The sequence below is a fragment of the Oncorhynchus kisutch genome, linkage group LG13 (genome assembly GCF_002021735.2).
Source record: "Oncorhynchus kisutch isolate 150728-3 linkage group LG13, Okis_V2, whole genome shotgun sequence".
NCBI classification, from domain to species: Eukaryota; Metazoa; Chordata; class Actinopteri; order Salmoniformes; family Salmonidae; genus Oncorhynchus; species Oncorhynchus kisutch.
In genome coordinates this window covers 3,643,886-3,665,573 of record NC_034186.2, presented here as the reverse complement: position 1 = coordinate 3,665,573, position 21,688 = coordinate 3,643,886, and the positions used below count along the sequence as shown (strand labels likewise).

At 43.6% G+C, this 21,688-nt stretch overlaps 1 protein-coding gene across 1 annotated transcript in view; it reads left to right on the top strand.

The window, feature by feature from the left end:
• Positions 1-12,828, top strand: part of LOC109883970 (ras-related protein Rab-6B) — a 157,666-nt gene extending 144,838 nt beyond the window's left edge. The window contains exon 8 of the mRNA XM_031838181.1: positions 12,313-12,828. Within this exon, the coding sequence (XP_031694041.1) occupies positions 12,313-12,377 (65 nt within the window). The 3' untranslated portion in view covers positions 12,378-12,828. The remainder of the gene's footprint in view (positions 1-12,312) is intronic.
• The last annotated feature ends 8,860 nt before the right edge of the window (positions 12,829-21,688 follow it).

Here is a 21,688-nt window from a genome sequence, read left to right as displayed (position 1 = left end):
ATAGAACTACAGTATAACAGTGGGAGAGGATAGAACTACAGTATAAACAGTGGGAGAGGATAGAACTACAGTATAAACAGTGGGAGAGGATAGAACTACAGTATAAACAGTGGGAGAGGATAGAACTACAGTATAAACAGTGGGAGAGGATAGAACTACAATATAACAGTGGGAGAGGATAGAACTACAGTATAAACAGTGGGAGAGGATAGAACTACAATATAAACAGTGGGAGAGGATAGAACTACAGTATAAACAGTGGGAGAGGATAGAACTACAGTATAAACAGTGGGAGAGGATAGAACTACAGTATAAACAGTGGGAGAGGATGGGACTACAGTATAAAACAGTGGAGAGGATAGAACTACAATATAAACAGTGGGAGAGGATAGAACTACAGTATAAACAGTGGGAGAGGATAGAACTACAGTATAAACAGTGGGAGAGGATGGGACTACAGTATAAACAGTGGGAGAGGATAGAACTACAGTATAAACAGTGGGAGAGGATAGAACTACAGTATAAACAGTGGGAGAGGATAGAACTACAGTATAAACAGTGGGAGAGGATAGAACTACAGTATAAACAGTGGGAGAGGATAGAACTACAGTATAAACAGTGGGAGAGGATAGAACTACAGTATAAACAGTGGGAGAGGATAGAACTACAATATAAACAGTGGGAGAGGATAGAACTACAGTATAAACAGTGGGAGAGGATAGAACTACAGTATAAACAGTGGGAGAGGATAGAACTACAGTATAAACAGTGGGAGAGGATAGAACTACAGTATAAACAGTGGGAGAGGATAGAACTACAGTATAAACAGTGGGAGAGGATAGAACTACAGTATAAACAGTGGGAGAGGATGGGACTACAGTATAAACAGTGGGAGAGGATAGAACTACAGTATAAACAGTGGGAGAGGATAGAACTACAGTATAAACAGTGGGAGAGGATGGGACTACAATATAAACAGTGGGAGAGGATAGAACTACAATATAAACAGTGGGAGAGGATAGAACTACAGTATAAACAGTGGGAGAGGATAGAACTACAGTATAAACAGTGGGAGAGGATAGAACTACAGTATAAACAGTGGGAGAGGATAGAACTACAGTATAAACAGTGGGAGAGGATAGAACTACAGTATAAACAGTGGGAGAGGATAGAACTACAGTATAAACAGTGGGAGAGGATAGAACTACAGTATAAACAGTGGGAGAGGATAGAACTACAGTATAAACAGTGGGAGAGGATAGAACTACAATATAAACAGTGGGAGAGGATAGAACTACAGTATAAACAGTGGGAGAGGATAGAACTACAGTATAAACAGTGGGAGAGGATAGAACTACAGTATAAACAGTGGGAGAGGATAGAACTACAGTATAAACAGTGGGAGAGGATAGAACTACAGTATAAACAGTGGGAGAGGATGGGACTACAATATAAACAGTGGGAGAGGATAGAACTACAGTATAAACAGTGGGAGAGGATGGGACTACAATATAAACAGACATTTGAATTCATTCCTTAAAACAACCCTTAAGATGTCATTGTATCCTTCAGTACAGGACTGGGCATATAGGTGATGAGAGAGAGAGAGAGAGAGCACACTCGGGTTATATCCCAATTCTACACCCTTCTCCCTATGTGTGCACTTGCGAACTCCTTGTCATGAATTGAAAAGCATAGAATTGGTGTAAGAATTGGAAGGAGGGAGTTTCCATTTGCTAAATCCATGCATGTCTGATTGGTGCATCCTCACCTGTCTGATTGGTGCAGCCTCACCTGTCTGATTGGTGCATCCTCACCTGTCTGATTGGTGCAGCCTCACCTGCATGATTGGTGCAGCCTCACCTGTCTGATTGGTGCATCCTCACCTGTCTGATTGGTGCAGCCTCACCTGTCTGATTGGTGCATCCTCACCTGTCTGATTGGTGCATCCTCACCTGTCTGATTGGTGCATCCTCACCTGCCTGATTGGAAGGAGGGAGTTTCCCATGTGCTAAATCCATGCAAGAAAGTATATAAGTGCACACTTTTGGGAGAAGGAAATGAATCGGGACGCAACTCGGCAACATGACTTATAAGTCCAATTGATTTGAGTACTGCCTATGAGGAGGAAAGGTGGTCCACACGGTCTGTTCACAGTGTGTGATGTGTCTCTGTGTTGCACAATCCAGTGACAAGTAATGACTTGGAACCATAGAGTTAGATACAGTACAGTATCGACCTGTATGCTTTCAACCCCTCCTGTCTATCCAAGCAGTAATACCAATGGGATAACTACAGTGTATCAGTGGTAATACCAATGGGATAACTACAGTGTATACCAATGGGATAACTACAGTGTATCAGGGGTAATACCAATGGGATAACTACAGTGTATCAGTGGTAATACCAATGGGATAACTACAGTGTATCAGGGGTAATACCAATGGGATAACTACAGTGTATACCAATGGGATAACTACAGTGTATACCAATGGGATAACTACAGTGTATACCAATGGGATAACTACAGTGTATACCAATGGGATAACTACAGTGTATACCAATGGGATAACTACAGTGTATACCAATGGGATAACTACAGTGTATCAGTGGTAATACCAATGGGATAACTACAGTGTATCAGGGGTAATACCAATGGGATAACTACAGTGTATCAGGGGTAATACCAATGGGATAACTACAGTGTATCAGGGGTAATACCAATGGGATAACTACAGTGTAATCAGTGGTAATACCAATGGGATAACTACAGTGTAATCAGTGGTAATACCAATGGGATAACTACAGTGTAATCAGTGGTAATACCAATGGGATAACTACAGTGTAATCAGTGGTAATACCAATGGGATAACTACAGTGTATACCAATGGGATAACTACAGTGTATCAGGGGTAATACCAATGGGATAACTACAGTGTATACCAATGGGATAACTACAGTGTATACCAATGGGATAACTACAGTGTATCAGGGGTAATACCAATGGGATAACTACAGTGTATCAGGGGTAATACCAATGGGATAACTACAGTGTATCAGGGGTAATACCAATGGGATAACTACAGTGTATACCAATGGGATAACTACAGTGTATCAGGGGTAATACCAATGGGATAACTACAGTGTATACCAATGGGATAACTACAGTGTATCAGGGGTAATACCAATGGGATAACTACAGTGTATCAGGGGTAATACCAATGGGATAACTACAGTGTATCAGGGGTAATACCAATGGGATCACTACAGTGTATCAGGGGTAATACCAATGGGATAACTACAGTGTATCAGGGGTAATACCAATGGGATAACTACAGTGTATCAGTGGTAATACCAATGGGATAACTACAGTGTATCAGGGGTAATACCAATGGGATAACTACAGTGTATACCAATGGGATAACTACAGTGTATCAGGGGTAATACCAATGGGATAACTACAGTGTATCAGGGGTAATACCAATGGGATAACTACAGTGTATCAGGGGTAATACCAATGGGATAACTACAGTGTATCAGGGGTAATACCAATGGGATAACTACAGTGTATCAGTGGTAATACCAATGGGTTAACTACAGTGTATCAGGGGTAATACCAATGGGATAACTACAGTGTATCAGTGGTAATACCAATGGGATAACTACAGTGTATCAGGGGTAATACCAATGGGATAACTACAGTGTATACCAATGGGATAACTACAGTGTATCAGGGGTAATACCAATGGGATAACTACAGTGTATACCAATGGGATAACTACAGTGTATCAGGGGTAATACCAATGGGATAACTACAGTGTATCAGGGGTAATACCAATGGGATAACTACAGTGTATCAGGGGTAATACCAATGGGATAACTACAGTGTATCAGGGGTAATACCAATGGGATAACTACAGTGTATCAGGGGTAATACCAATGGGATAACTACAGTGTATCAGGGGTAATACCAATGGGATAACTACAGTGTATCAGGGGTAATACCAATGGGATAACTACAGTGTATCAGGGGTAATACCAATGGGATAACTACAGTGTATACCAATGGGATAACTACAGTGTATACCAATGGGATAACTACAGTGTATACCAATGGGATAACTACAGTGTATCAGGGTAATACCAATGGGATAACTACAGTGTATCAGGGGTAATACCAATGGGATAACTACAGTGTATCAGGGGTAATACCAATGGATAACTACAGTGTATCAGGGGTAATACCAATGGGATAACTACAGTGTATCAGGGGTAATACCAATGGGATAACTACAGTGTATCAGGGGTAATACCAATGGGATAACTACAGTGTATCAGGGGTAATACCAATGGGATAACTACAGTGTATCAGTGGTAATACCAATGGGATAACTACAGTGTATACCAATGGGATAACTACAGTGTATACCAATGGGATAACTACAGTGTATCAGGGGTAATACCAATGGGATAACTACAGTGTATCAGGGGTAATACCAATGGGATAACTACAGTGTATCAGGGGTAATACCAATGGGATAACTACAGTGTATCAGTGGTAATACCAATGGGATAACTACAGTGTATCAGGGGTAATACCAATGGGATAACTACAGTGTATCAGGGGTAATACCAATGGGATAACTACAGTGTATCAGTGGTAATACCAATGGGATAACTACAGTGTATACCAATGGGATAACTACAGTGTATCAGGGGTAATACCAATGGGATAACTACAGTGTATCAGGGGTAATACCAATGGGATAACTACAGTGTAATCAGTGGTAATAGATTAACTTCATGATGATGTGCTCAGTGAACACACTGTTTTGTCCGCCGCCACTCTTCTCCATCCACATCTGAAACTCCTAAACAGACACACACACACACACACACACACACAATGTGTGTTATTATTATTATTATTATTATTATAAATGAAAACAAATGTAAAGCTAAATGTTCTATTATAAATGTAAGACAAGCTATCAGATGACGCCTTGATTACCCACATACCATAGTGATCTCGTCACAACTTACTAGCTGGCTGTGATCTCGTCACAACTTACTAGCTGGCTGTGATCTCTAGTAACTTGACTTACTAGCTGGCTGTGATCTCTAGTAACTTGACTTACTAGCTGGCTGTGATCTCTAGTAACTTGACTTACTAGCTGGCTGTGATCGCTAGTAACTTGACTTACTAGCTGGCTGTGATCTCTAGTAACTTGACTTACTAGCTGGCTGTGATCTCTAGTAACTTGACTTACTAGCTGGCTGTGATCTCTAGTAACTTGACTTACTAGCTGGCTGTGATCTCTAGTAACTTGACTTACTAGCTGGCTGTGATCGCTAGTAACTTGACTTACTAGCTGGCTGTGATCTCTAGTAACTTGACTTACTAGCTGGCTGTGATCTCTAGTAACTTGACTTACTAGCTGGCTGTGATCTCCTCTAGTAACTTCAGAGTCATAACTTACTAGGGGGTAATATACCAATGGGATAACTATTGGCTGTGATTGAAAATATATCTCCATGCTATCTAGTTAGCCGGCTAATTGTTTCAATGCACCTTTCCAAATGTAAAATTTCAAGACAAAAAAAACCCCACTTACCTAGGAGTGTTTGTTGACGTCTTCCTTTTCCTGTTAATGTAGCTATCTAGGCTTGCCACGGCTAGCTAGCTGGTCTTCTTTATTCAAAATGAAAAAGTATAATAAATACAAACCAAATCAAGCTCATTTATACAGTAAAAAGCAAGCAAGGAGGTGGGCAAAGCCAAGCACGAGCTAGCAAGATCCTACTGACTTGTTGTAGCATGTATTTGCATATTTCCGTTAAGGAAGGTCGTCTCTGAGCCGTGTGCACAAACTCAATTCGACCTTGCATTCCTTCCAAACAACACAATTATTATTTTATTTCTTTACTTTTAAGAAAATGCTATTTTTTTAAAAGCGTCAAGTCTATAAAACTTAGTGCACTGTGTTCGTAACAATTTTTGGGTTTTGGGAACAGAAAAAATGTATTGAGATCAGATGTTTCATCAATGAGAAAATGAGAAGAATGTCAGCCTAGTTTCAGCTTGCTAGCTCCATCCTCTCCCCGAGACTGGACTTCCTCTCACTGCCATATTTGGTGGTGAGAAAAGGTTCTAAACGGATGCTTCAGCTTTATAACCCCTGTGACATGTCTGGGTTACCCCTTCTGTCTGTGACACTGTTGCTACTCACCATAGCCATCTAGCTAGCTATCTAACATGGCTAAGTGTGATAACATCATATTAACTGCTAGCTAGCTTGTAGCACCTTGTCCGATCCCTCAACCTCCTAGCAACAGTAACTATGGGGCGGAGTTATGGGAACAAAAAGCAGCGAATCAATTTTCGAAACACAGATTGTCGTCACAGTCATTCAGATTCGATAGGCAGTTAGATCTGGTCCTGACACCGGCTGGATGGTCCTGATTATGGAGGGGGTATCAATAGAGACTGGGGACCAAGTTATCCCCTCCAGAGTCATACTTTCTCACTACAGGAAGTAGGGGTGCTGAGGGTGCTGCAGCACCCCCTGAAAAAAATTGGAATAATTTGAATTTAAAAAATATATATTTTTGGCCTTTAAATATTTCAATTTTTGTGTTGTTAACGTTAGCTAGGTAGCTAATTACCCACAACAAAATGGTTAACATGACTTCCTGGTTCTCTACCTCCTCATCTGAATGCCCACAACAGAATGGTTAACATGACTTCCTGGTTCTCTACCTCCTCATCTGAATGCCCACAACAGAATGGTTAACATGACTTCCTGGTTCTCTACCTCCTCATCTGAATGCCCACAACAGAATGGTTAACATGACTTCCTGGTTCTCTACCTCCTCATCTGAATGCCCACAACAGAATGGTTAACATGACTTCCTGGTTCTCTACCTCCTCATCTGAATGCCCACAACAGAATGGTTCACATGACTTCCTGGTTCTATACCTCCTCATCTGAATGCCCACAACAGAATGGTTAACATGACTTCCTGGTTCTATACCTCCTCATCTGAATGCCCACAACAGAATGGTTAACATGACTTCCTGTGTGGCTAGTCATCCCTCCTCATCTGAAGGTGATAGGTCTTCTCTGGAACAGACTTCCTGCAGGACTCAGTCTTCCCTAAACCAGACTGCTGGTGCAGTCACCAGGGGCCACAGGGCTCCTTTGCAATGGTAGTATGTGTCATTGGGATGGGGGATTCTGATTGGCCGATCCTCTGGCAATGTCCAGGCATATGTCATGTTAGCAGGACGTCCTTCAGGTGACATTTAACAGGACTCAATGACACACCAGACACACAACATATGAACACACACACACACACAAACGACACGCACATGCACACACAACACGTGAACACACACAAACGACACGCACACAACACGTGAACACAGACACACAAACGACACGCACATGCACACACAACACGTGAACACACAGGCACAACAGCTGAACACAGACACCACTGGTGCCATGGAAACCGCCCTGCCACGGCCTCCAAGGAGCGTGTCATTTGGGTGTGTATATAACCTGCCTTGGGGACGAGGCTCGATCCCAAATAGAATCCTATTGTCTTTACCGGACCACTTATCACAAGGTAGCGCGCTATCCACTATAGAGAATAGGAGGCCATTGGGGAGGCAGGTCGGAAAGACAGGAGAATGATGTCGTATATCAGACATGGGGGGGGGGGGGGGGGGGGTGGCTGTGAGCTCATTTAATGGAGAGATGAAATACAACCAATGGGCTTTAGAAGTCCAGTTTCTTCTCTATCTTCTTTAGTCTTTTCTTGACGAATGCGGTGTGCTGTTTGCTTACTGTGTGTATTGAATGTAGCTAATATATACCAGGGGAAAGAGATCCTATCTGTAAAAATTCTTTAAGCTGTGTGATTTACTCCGTTCCACTAATGGCTGTCACTGTAAACAAGATGGAAGCAGGCAAATCTTTACCGCATCTATCTATCAAAATATAGATTTTTTTAAAAGGGCTCTATCAAGAGTTACAGCGTGATTTGAAATGTTTTTAAAAAAGGGCAACGTTCTCGTGTTCAGCGGAGGAAGTGTTCACAGTAACCGCTGCAGGCTCCGTAAGGAAATGACCTTTGCATTTCTGTTTCCTGTAAGGCTTCAGCGATCCAGATTGAATAGAGTCCTAAACCTTATTAAAAGTAGTAGGAGCTCTGTGTTCCACAGGAGGACAGTATGTTGGAGGGTTCATACATGGATGGCCCTGTTCACGCCCTTATGCGCTGCTGCCTTGAGATGGTACGGCCGTAGTAGTAGATGTTTGACCAACAGCACCACCTAGTGCCATAGAGGTCATAATGCAGAGACACGTTAGAACAAGCTACATGTGTTTCGGACACACGTTTGTTAAGTCCCAAATGGCACCCAATTCCCTAATATAGTCCACTACTTCTAGGCCAGAGTCCTAACACCCTATTCCCTATATAGTGCACTACTTTAGACCAGAGCCCTAACACCCTATTCCCTATATAGTGCACTACTTTAGACCAGAGCCCTAACACCCTATTCCCTATATAGTGCACCACTTTAGACCAGAGCCCTAACTCCCTATTCCCTATATAGTGCACTACTTTAGACCAGGGCCCTAACACCCTATTCCCTATATAGTGCACCACTTTAGACCAGAGCCCTAACACCCTATTCCCTATATAGTGCACTACTTTAGACCAGAGCCCTAACACCCTATATAGTGCACCACTTTAGACCAGAGCCCTAACTCCCTATTCCCTAAATAGTGCACTACTTTAGACCAGGGCCCTAACACCCTATTCCCTATATAGTGCACCACTTTAGACCAGAGTCCTAACACCCTATTCCCTATATAGTGCACTACTTTAGACCAGAGCCCTAACACCCTATTCCCTATATAGTGCACTACTTTAGACCAGAGCCCTAACACCCTATTCCCTATATAGTGCACCACTTTAGACCAGAGCCCTAACTCCCTATTCCCTATATAGTGCACTACTTTAGACCAGGGCCCTAACACCCTATTCCCTATATAGTGCACTACTTTTGGTGGAAAGTAGTGTACTGAAGAAAAGAGGGTTCCATTTGGGACGTAACACTGAATCATGTTAGATTAGACACACTAACACACACAGACACACTAACACACTGACACACAGACACACTAACACACAGACACACTAACACACTGACACACAGACACACTAACACACAGACACACAGACACACTAACACACTGTAACAATATGTAATGTAATCATGTTTGATTAGACACTAACACAGACACACTAACACACAGACACACTAACACACTGACACACAGACACACAGACACACAGACACACTAACACACAGACACACACTAACACACAGACACACACTAACACACTGTAACAATATGTAATGTAATCATGTTAGATTGGTGTCCAGCTGTAGGATTGAGAAGAGTTACTGGTCAAGCAGAAGACTTGGATTATGATAGGGGACATACTGTAACACACACACACACACTGTAACACACACATTAACACAGACACACTGTAACACACTGTAACACACACACACACATTAACACAGACACACTGTAACACACACACACTGTAACACACTGTAACACACAGACACACTGTAACACACACACACTGTAAAACACACATTAACACACACACACTGTAACACACTGTAACACACACACACTAACACACACACACTGTAACACACACAGTAACACAGACACACTAACACACACACACACTGTGACACACACAGTAACACACACACACAGTAACACACACACACACTAACACACAGTAACACACACACACACACAGTAACACACTGTAACACACTCACTGTAACACACACAGCCACACTGTAACACACTGTAACACACACAGCCACACTGTAACACACTGTAACACACTAACACACACAGCCACACTGTAACACACTGTAACACACACAGCCACACTGTAACACACTGTAACACACACAGCCACACTGTAACACACTAACACACACAGCCACACTGTAACACACTGTAACACACACAGCCACACTGTAACACACTGTAACACACTGTAACACACACAGCCACACTGTAACACACTGTAACACACTGTAACACACACAGCCACACTAACACACTGTAACACACTGTAACACACACAGCCACACTGTAACACACTGTAACACACTGTAACACACACAGCCACACTGTAACACACACAGCCACACTGTAACACACACAGCCACACTGTAACACACTGTAACACACACAGCCACACTGTAACACACTGTAACACACTGTAACACACACAGCCACACTGTAACACACACAGCAACACTGTAACACACTGTAACACACAGCCACACTGTAACACACTGTAACACACTGTAACACACTGTAACACACACAGCCACACTGTAACACACTGTAACACACACAGCCACACTAACACACACAGCCACACTGTAACACACTGTAACACACTGTAACACACACAGCCACACTGTAACACACTGTAACACACTGTAACACAGAGACACACAGCCACACTGTAACACACTGTAACACACTGTAACACACTGTAACACACAGCCACACACTGTAACACACTGTAACACACACAGCCACACTGTAACACACTGTAACACACTGTAACACACTGTAACACACAGTAACACACAGCCACACACTAACACAGAGACACAGAGACACAGTAACACACTAACACAGAGACACAGTAACACAGAGACACAGAGACACAGTAACACACTAACACAGAGACACAGTAACACAGAGACACACTAACACAGTAACACAGAGACACAGTAACACAGAGACACAGTAACACACTAACACAGAGACACAGTAACACAGAGACACAGTAACACAGAGACACAGAGACACAGTAACACAGAGACACACTAACACACTAACACAGACACACAGTAACACAGAGACACAGTAACACAGAGACACACTAACACAGAGACACAGAGACACAGTAACACAGAGACACAGTAACACAGAGACACAGTAACACAGAGACACAGTAACACAGAGACACAGTAACACAGAGACACAGTAACACAGAGACACAGAGACACAGTAACACAGAGACACAGTAACACAGAGACACAGTAACACAGAGACACAGTAACACAGTAACACAGAGACACACTAACACAGAGACACACTAACACAGAGACACAGTAACACAGAGACACAGTAACACAGAGACACAGTAACACAGAGACACAGAGACACAGTAACACAGTAACACAGAGACACACTAACACAGAGACACACTAACACAGAGACACAGTAACACAGAGACACAGTAACACAGAGACACAGTAACACAGAGACACAGTAACACAGAGACACACTAACACAGAGACACACTAACAGAGACACAGAGACACAGTAACACAGAGACACAGTAACACAGAGACACAGTAACACAGAGACACAGTAACACAGTAACACAGAGACACACTAACACAGAGACACACTAACACAGAGACACAGTAACACAGAGACACAGTAACACAGAGACACAGTAACACAGAGACACAGAGACACAGTAACACAGTAACACAGAGACACACTAACACAGAGACACACTAACACAGAGACACAGTAACACAGAGACACAGTAACACAGAGACACAGTAACACAGAGACACAGAGACACAGAGACACAGTAACACAGAGACACAGTAACACAGAGACACAGTAACACAGAGACACAGTAACACAGAGACACAGTAACACAGAGACACAGTAACACAGTAACACAGAGACACAGTAACACAGAGACACACTAACACAGAGACACAGAGACACAGAGACACAGTAACACAGAGACACACTAACACAGAGACACACTAACACAGAGACACACTAACACAGAGACACAGTAACACAGAGACACAGTAACACAGAGACACAGTAACACAGAGACACAGTAACACAGAGACACAGTAACACAGAGACACGTTGTTATTCTTGCGTTGTTTTTTATTATTGTTGTTTGTATATAATTGTACATTACATTTGTGTGTTTTGTGTTTTTGTGGACCTCTGCAAAAGTTCATGGGGATTCAGATAAACAAATATTTAATTCCATGAAGTTAGGTTAAGGTTAGGGTCAGTTTCTGATTTTGGCTAGTCGGTTTAAGGGTCAGCTGTGTCTCTATAGTCTGTTCTACTGGTTAACTTGTTTACAAATGTGTTTCCAGAGCTTCCTTAACCATTTTTTCCCCAGTGATTGACATCAAGCTGGACAAACCACAGGAGCCTCCAACCACTGAAGGCGGGTGCTCCTGTTAATCCCAACACCTGATTGGTGCATCTTCATCTCCACCACATGCTTGTTGTGTTGGTTCACCTCCAGTAGAGCTTTCAGATTGGAATTTATCTTAATACTGGTCATCAGTTGGAAACTAGCGTTACCTACATTTCAGTTGTAAAATAGTGTACTTTATTAAAAGGAATTGCCAAAAAGTCTTAAACATTTACAAAATGATCAACAACAACAAAAAAATAAGCCCTCTCAAAACATGTGAACTATACTATTTTTATTTTAAGTAGAATGGTAGGTAATTATTTTTTTTCTTTTTATATTTTTGTATATTAAAAGAAAAGCTTTGAAAAGTTGCAGATGACCAAGTTCTCCCCTTTGTGTGCATCCCAAATGGCACCCTATTCCCTATGTAGTGCACTACTTTAGACCAGGACCCTATGGCACCCTATTCCCTATGTAGTGCACTACTATAGACCAGGACCCTATGGCACCCTATTCCCTATGTAGTGCACTACTTTAGACCAGGACCCTATGGCACCCTATTCCCTATGTAGTGCACTACTATAGACCAGGACCCTATGGCACCCTATTCCCTACATAGTGCACTACTATAGACCAGGACCCTATGGCCCCCTATTCCCTATGTAGTGCACTACTATAGACCAGGACCCTATGGCACCCTATTCCCTATGTAGTACACTACTTTAGACCAGGACCCTATGGCACCCTATTCCCTATGTAGTGCACTACTTTAGACCAGAACCCTATGGCACCCTATTCCCTACGTAGTGCACTACTATAGACCAGGACCCTATGGCACCCTATTCCCTATGTAGTGCACTACTATAGACCAGGACCCTATGGCACCCTATTCCCTACATAGTGCACTACTATAGACCAGGACCCTATGGCACCCTATTCCCTATGTAGTACACTACTTTAGACCAGGACCCTATGGCACCCTATTCCCTACATAGTGCACTACTATAGACCAGGACCCTATGGCACCCTATTCCCTATGTAGTACACTACTTTAGACCAGGACCCTATGGCACCCTATTCCCTATGTAGTGCACTACTATAGACCAGGACCCTATGGCACCCTATTCCCTATGTAGTGCACTACTTTAGACCAGGACCCTATGGCACCCTATTCCCTATGTAGTGCACTACTATAGACCAGGACCCTATGGCACCCTATTCCCTACATAGTGCACTACTATAGACCAGGACCCTATGGCCCCCTATTCCCTATGTAGTGCACTACTATAGACCAGGACCCTATGGCACCCTATTCCCTATGTAGTACACTACTTTAGACCAGGACCCTATGGCACCCTATTCCCTATGTAGTGCACTACTTTAGACCAGAACCCTATGGCACCCTATTCCCTACGTAGTGCACTACTATAGACCAGGACCCTATGGCACCCTATTCCCTATGTAGTGCACTACTATAGACCAGGACCCTATGGCGCCCTATTCCCTACATAGTGCACTACTATAGACCAGGACCCTATGGCACCCTATTCCCTATGTAGTACACTACTTTAGACCAGGACCCTATGGCACCCTATTCCCTACATAGTGCACTACTATAGACCAGGACCCTATGGCACCCTATTCCCTATGTAGTACACTACTTTAGACCAGGACCCTATGGCACCCTATTCCCTATGTAGTGCACTACTTTTAGACCATAGCCCAATGGCACCCTATTCCCTACGTAGTGCACTACTATAGACCAGGACCCTATGGCACACTATTCCCTATGTAGTGCACTACTTTTAGACCATAGCCCTATGTCATTGGGATGAAAGGAACGAGCAGCATGGAACAAGTCGTCCAATGGCTCGACAGAGGGCACACTATTCCCTATGTAGTGACCCCTAGTGCTCTGGTCAAAAGTAGTGCACTATATAGGGAATAGGGTTCAAATTTGGATGCTGTATATCTAACGCATGTTGTTCTTTTTATTTTGTTTTTTAGGTACTATTGTGCTCTCTACTGATGTACACGAGTTTGAATATGTAAATGATCTTTGATCATGTGACTTAATGCACTCTTTGAAAATGTTTTGTTATTTTATGTTTTTCACAAAATGCTGTGAGTGAAACTGCATTTGTATACTTGAGTTTAGACCATCGTTGATTGTCAAAAGTGTGTTCGTTAGTGTGTGTAAATGTACGCTTTCTATATTAGGCAACTGTAGATCGCAACCATCCACAGAGGGCAGCTGCCAGGCGGTGTCCTCACTGAGGCCCATGTCCTAGCTGGTTATCACTACTGTAGAGGGCAGCTGCCAGGCGGTGTCTTCACTGAGGCCCATGTTCTAGCTGGTTATCACTACTGTAGAGGGCAGCTGCCAGGCGGTGTCCTCACTGAGGCCCATGTCCTAGCTGGTTATCACTACTGTAGAGGGCAGCTGCCAGGCGGTGTCCTCACTGAGGCCCATGTCCTAGCTGGTTATCACTACTGTAGAGGGCAGCTGCCAGGCGGTGTCCTCACTGAGGCCCATGTCCTAGCTGGTTATCACTACTGTAGAGGGCAGCTGCCAGGCGGTGTCCTCACTGAGGCCCATGTCCTAGCTGGTTATCACTACTGTAGAGGGCAGCTGCCAGGCGGTGTCCTCACTGAGGCCCATGTCCTAGCTGGTTATCACTACTGTAGAGGGCAGCTGCCAGGCGGTGTCCTCACTGAGGCCCATGTTCTAGCTGGTTATCACTACGGTAGAGGGCAGCTGCCAGGCGGTGTCCTCACTGAGGCCCATGTTCTAGCTGGTTATCACTAATGTAGAGGGCAGCTGCCAGGCGGTGTCCTCACTGAGGCCCATGTTCTAGCTGGTTATCACTACTGTAGAGGGCAACTGCCAAGCAGTGTCCTCACTGAGGCCCATGTTCGAGCTGGTTATCACTACTGTAGAGGGCAGCTGCCAGGCGGTGTCCTCACTGAGGCCCATGTTCTAGCTGGTTATCACTACTGTAGAGGGCAGCTGCCAGGCGGTGTCCTCACTGAGGCCCATGTTCTAGCTGGTTATCACTAATGTAGAGGGCAGCTGCCAGGCGGTGTCCTCACTGAGGCCCATGTTCTAGCTGGTTATCACTACTGTAGAGGGCAGCTGCCAGGCGGTGTCCTCACTGAGGCCCATGTTCTAGCTGGTTATCACTACTGTAGAGGGCAGCTGCCAGGCGGTGTCCTCACTGAGGCCCATGTTCTAGCTGGTTATCACTACTGTAGAGGGCAGCTGCCAGGCGGAGTCCTCACTGAGGCCCATGTTCTAGCTGGTTATCACTAATGTAGAGGGCAGCTGCCAGGCGGTGTCCTCACTGAGGCCCATGTCCTAGCTGGTTATCACTAATGTAGAGGGCAGCTGCCAGGCGGTGTCCTCACTGAGGCCCATGTTCTAGCTGGTTATCACTACGGTAGAGGGCAACTGCCAAGCAACTGCCAAGCAGTGTCCTCACTGAGGCCCATGTTCTAGCTGGTTATCACTACGGTAGAGGGCAACTGCCAAGCAGTGTCCTCACTGAGGCCCATGTCCTAGCTGGTTATCACTACGGTAGAGGGCAGCTGCCAGGCAGTGTCCTCACTGAGGCCCATGTCCTAGCTGGTTATCACTACGGTAGAGGGCAACCGCCAAGCAGTGTCCTCACTGAGGCCCATGTTCTAGCTGGTTATCACTACGGTAGAGGGCAGTTGCCAGGCGGTATCCTCACTGAGGCCCATGTTCTTAGTGCCACATCACTAGCTGGTTTGTGTTTCTCTTTCGTGTGCAGTGTTTGTTTCACAGGTACTCACTGCCATGCCGCCCCTGTTGCTGCTGCACAGTAATACTGTGTCATCGTGATTAGGTGTGTGTCCCGAATACCACCGTGCTCCCTATATAGTGCACTACTTTTTACGGCGAGGTAATTCTTCAATTTGGATAGTCCATCTACACTGACAATGAAACAATCTACTAACCCTAACCTTAACCCTTATTGTAAACCTAACCCCTACCCTGACCCTTATTGTAAACCTAACCCTTATTGTAAACCTAACCCCTATTGTAAACCTAACCCCTACCCTAACCCTTATTCTAAACCTAACCCCTACCCTAACCCTTATTCTAAACCTAACCCATACCCTAACCCTTATTCTAAACCTAACCCCTACCCTAGTCCTTATTCTAAGCCTATCCCCTACCCTGACCCTTATTGTAAAACTAACCCTTATTCTAAACCTAACCCCTACCCTAACCCTTATTGTAAACCTAACCCCTACCCTAGCCCTTATTCTAAGCCTATCCCCTACCCTGACCCTTATTGTAAAAGTAACCCTTATTCTAAACCTAACCCCTACCCTAACCCTTATTGTAAACCTGACCCCTACCCCCTACACTAACATCTATTGTAAACCTAACCCCTACCCTGACCCTTATTCTAAACCTAACCCCTACCCTGACCCTTATTGTAAACCTAACCCCTATTGTAAACCTAACCCCTACCCTGACCCTTATTCTAAACCTAACCCCTACACTAACATCTATTGTAAACCTAACCCCTACCCTGACCCTTATTCTAAACCTAACCCCTACCCTGACCCTTATTCTAAACCTAACCCCTACCCTAACCCTTATTGTAAACCTAACCCCTATTGTAAACCTAACCCCTACCCTAACCCTTATTCTAAACCTAACCCTTATTCTAAACCTAACCCCTACCCTAACCCCTACACTAACATCTATAGTAAACATAAACCCTACCCTACCCCCTACCCTAACCCCTACCCTCTATTGTAAACCTAACCCCTACCCTAACCCCTACCCTAACCCTTATTCTAAACCTAACCCCTACCCTAACCCTTATTCTAAACCTAACCCCTACCCTAACCCTTATTCTAAACCTAACCCCTACCCTAACATCTATTGTAAACATAAACCCTACCCTAACCCCTACCCTAACCCCTACCCTCTATTGTAAACCTAACCCCTACCCTAACCCCTACCCTCTATTGTAAACCTAACCCCTACCCTAACCCCTACCCTAACCCCTACCCTAACCCCTACCCTAACCGTAACCTTAGCAAGCAGTTGCTTATCAACAAGTCTGTTGATTGTATGACCATCTGTAGAGCATCTAGACAATTTATTTCCATTTATTTGGATAGTCTATGACTATTGTTTCTGTTTTGTATTTAAAGCATCATAAAATAGTTCCAAGACTACCCTTGTCCTAGCCAGTGTGTTTGTGCTATCATGCCATCTCCCCGTCGCTCATAGTCATGCCAATTGACAGCAAGGAAGTTGACAAAAGCACAGAGGCCTGTCTGGGACCAGGATACCCTCGTATCTGGTAATGGCGGGAACACTCACACATCCCTGTCAAATTTTTTAAAAACAAAGAAGATAAATACGAATTTGCACATGTAGACCTTGCAGGTTCATTATGATGGTCAAACACTTTCATTGTAAATATATACGTTCCTCCAAATGACTCAACGACTGCTCCGTTGTCATTCAAATCCTGTCATATGATGTATGATGTGTCCACTCCCAACGATGATAAAAAAAAAAAAATGGACTTCTATGCCACCTGTGTTTAAAAGGTTACTACCGAAACAATCTGGTCTTGTTTTCAGAACCAGGACGTCGTGGGTGTACTGGTATTGTGGTTAACCAGTGATCAGAACACTACTTTTATTTTGAAAATGTTCACTTTTATTTTGAAATGTATTTTTCGTGTGAGACAATGCACTTCTTAAAAGAACATGTATGTGTTTGGCAGGTAGTGGAAAATCTAGTCTTGTAGTCTTACAAAAACACTGTAAACATGAGTACAAATGACCATAATCTTCATAATGTTTGGAGTGTACTGTGTCTTGACGGTTAGTGTAGAGTTAAACATTTGTGAATATGTTCCTCACCCGTCTCCCCCCAAAAATTGAGAAGCACTACCCTTGTGAATACTGGTGAAACATTCAATCCTGACCCACCTAAATGAGCCAAATGCTAGTCCAAGTTGGAGCCAAGTGAGCTAGCATCAGAACGTACCTTCAATAGCTGGAGCAACAGCTCTCCATAGTGGGCTTACAGATATACAGTAAAACACAGTTGAATCCCTGATGTCAGAAGAGAGTCCCAGGGAGAAGAGAAGAAGAAACAACTCAAAGTGAGAACTTCAAGGTAGTTATTGATTTTTCCACAACCCTTTGTACTGTTACCCGAGTAGGGATGAAATAGGTGTCAAGACTATTCTAGAATCATATAAAATAAAAACTAATCTTCAGGCCTGGGGGGGTCACAGAACTTAACGTTTACAATGGTGATACCGTGAAGAGAACAAGAGAACTCAGACATATATTAGGATACCTAATAAAGAAAGACCCCCCCACCCCCCCGATAGAAGAATGTGAACCGTCACCTCCTTATTCATGCCCACTGCTGAAACATAACCCCTGCACCAAAACAAACACAGTGAGGGGATTTAGACACCGTAGTCCAACCTTTACTTATCCTACTGTTTCACTCAATGTATTATTGCCCTGGTGCCTAGGAATGTATTGCTCTCAATGTACTGCCTCACTGGAGACCGTGTTGATATGTGAGGGGAGCATCTCGGTGGGGGGGGGGGGGTGTATTTATTCATTCATTGATTGACCGATTCATTCATTGATTAATTACAATATACACTTGTTCGTATTTATTTTCTTCTCCTCTGACCTGGGAACAGCACCCTCCTATCCACTATATTAGGACTAGACAGTGTGTTTGCCCCCTCCCTGACCTGGGTACAGCACCCTCCTATCCATTATATTAGGACTAGACAGTGTGTTTTCCCCCTCCCTGACCTGGGAACAGCACCCTCCTATCCATTATATTTGGACTAGAGACAGTGTCAAGATCCTGAGATGGAACAATGTTTTACTGTTGATTGAACAATGGTTTACTGTTGATTGATTGAACAATGGTTTACAGTTGATTGATTGAACAATGGTTTACTGTTGATTGATTGAACAATGGTTTACTGTTGATTGAACAATGGTTTACTGTTGATTGAACAATGGTTTACTGTTGATTGAACAATGGTTTACTGTTGATTGAACAATGGTTTACTGTTGATTGATTGAACAATGGTTTACTGTTGATTGATTGAACAATGGTTTACTGTTGATTGATTGAACAATGGTTTACTGTTGATTGATTGAACAATGGTTTACTGTTGATTGATTGAACAATGGTTTACTGTTGATTGATTGAACAATGGTTTACTGTTGATTGAACAATGGTTTACTGTTGATTGAACAATGGTTTACTGTTGATTGATTGAACAATGGTTTACTGTTGATTGATTGAACAATGGTTTACTGTTGATTGATTGAACAATGGTTTACTGTTGATTGATTGAACAATGGTTTACTGTTGATTGATTGAACAATGGTTTACTGTTGATTGATTGAACAATGGTTTACTGTTGGTTGATTGAACAATGGTTTACTGTTGATTGATTGAACAATGGTTTACTGTTGATTGATTGAACAATGGTTTACTGTTGATTGAACAATGGTTTACTGTTGATTGATTGAACAATGGTTTACTGTTGATTGAACAATGGTTTACTGTTGATTGAACAATGGTTTACTGTTGATTGATTGAACAATGGTTTACTGTTGATTGATTGAACAATGGTTTACTGTTGATTGATTGAACAATGGTTTACTGTTGATTGAACAATGGTTTACTGTTGATTGATTGAACAATGGTTTACTGTTGATTGATTGAACAATGGTTTACTGTTGATTGAACAATGGTTTACTGTTGATTGATTGAACAATGGTTTACTGTTGATTGATTGAACAATGGTTTACTGTTGATTGAACAATGGTTTACTGTTGATTGATTGAACAATGGTTTACTGTTGATTGAACAATGGTTTACTGTTGATTGAACAATGGTTTACTGTTGATTGATTGAACAATGGTTTACTGTTGATTGATTGAACAATGGTTTACTGTTGATTGAACAATGGTTTACTGTTGATGGGACTGCAACACCACAGTGCAGCAGCTTTGGGAGAATATGCACGTCCCACATGTTACCCTTTTGCCTATATAGTGCACTACTTTAGACCAGAGCCCTAACACCCTATTCCCTATAGAGTGCACTACTTTAGACCAGGGCCCTATAGAACCCTATTCCCTATATAGTGCACTACTTTAGACCAGGGCCCTATAGAACCCTATTCCCTATACAGTGCACTACTTTAGACCAGGGCCCTATAGAACCCTATTCCCTATACAGTGCACTACTTTTGTGACATTTGGGATACAGGCCATATCATGTGCTGGCTGTCGGGTGAGTTGGTTTGTGTTGGAGGCTGTTGAGGCTAAAGGTTGTGGAGGCTGTTGAGGCTGGGGGCCAGCCTGGACCTGATTGTGTGTGTTGTATATCCTGTCGTCTGTTCATTGTCTTACGTCAGATAGCACACCGATTCCACCTGCAACCGTCGGATGAGGGACGAGCCTCGCGTAGAAGTGACGCCACCTGACGTAAGACAATGGTACAACTCTGACGCAGACCATAGGTCAGGACCCGGTTAGTTACGGTAACTCAGAGCAGACCATAGGTCAGAGCCCGGTTAGTTACGGTAACTCAGAGCAGACCATAGGTCAGAGCCCGGTTAGTTACGATAAGGCAGAGCAGACCATAGGTCAGAGCCCGGTTAGTTACGGTAACTCAGAGCAGACCATAGGTCAGGACCCGGTTAGTTACAGTAACTCAGAGCAGACCATAGGTCAGGACCCGGTTAGTTACGGTAAGGCAGAGCAGACCATAGGTCAGGATCCGGTTAGTTACGGTAACTCAGAGCAGACCATAGGTCAGAGCCCGGTTAGTTACGGTAACTCAGAGCAGACCATAGGTCAGGATCCGGTTAGTTACGGTAACTCAGAGCAGACCATAGGTCAGGATCCGGTTAGTTACGGTAACTCAGAGCAGACCATAGGTCAGAGCCCGGTTAGTTACGGTAACTCAGAGCAGACCATAGGTCAGAGCCCGGTTAGTTACGATAAGGCAGAGCAGACCATAGGTCAGAGCCCGGTTAGTTACGGTAACTCAGAGCAGACCATAGGTCAGGACCCGGTTAGTTACGGTAACTCAGAGCAGACCATAGGTCAGAGCCCGGTTAGTTACGGTAACTCAGAGCAGACCATAGGTCAGAGCCCGGTTAGTTACGGTAACTCAGAGCAGACCATAGGTCAGAGCCCGGTTAGTTACGGTAACTCAGAGCAGACCATAGGTCAGGACCCGGTTAGTTACGGTAACTCGGAGCAGACCATAGGTCAGAGCCCGGTTAGTTAC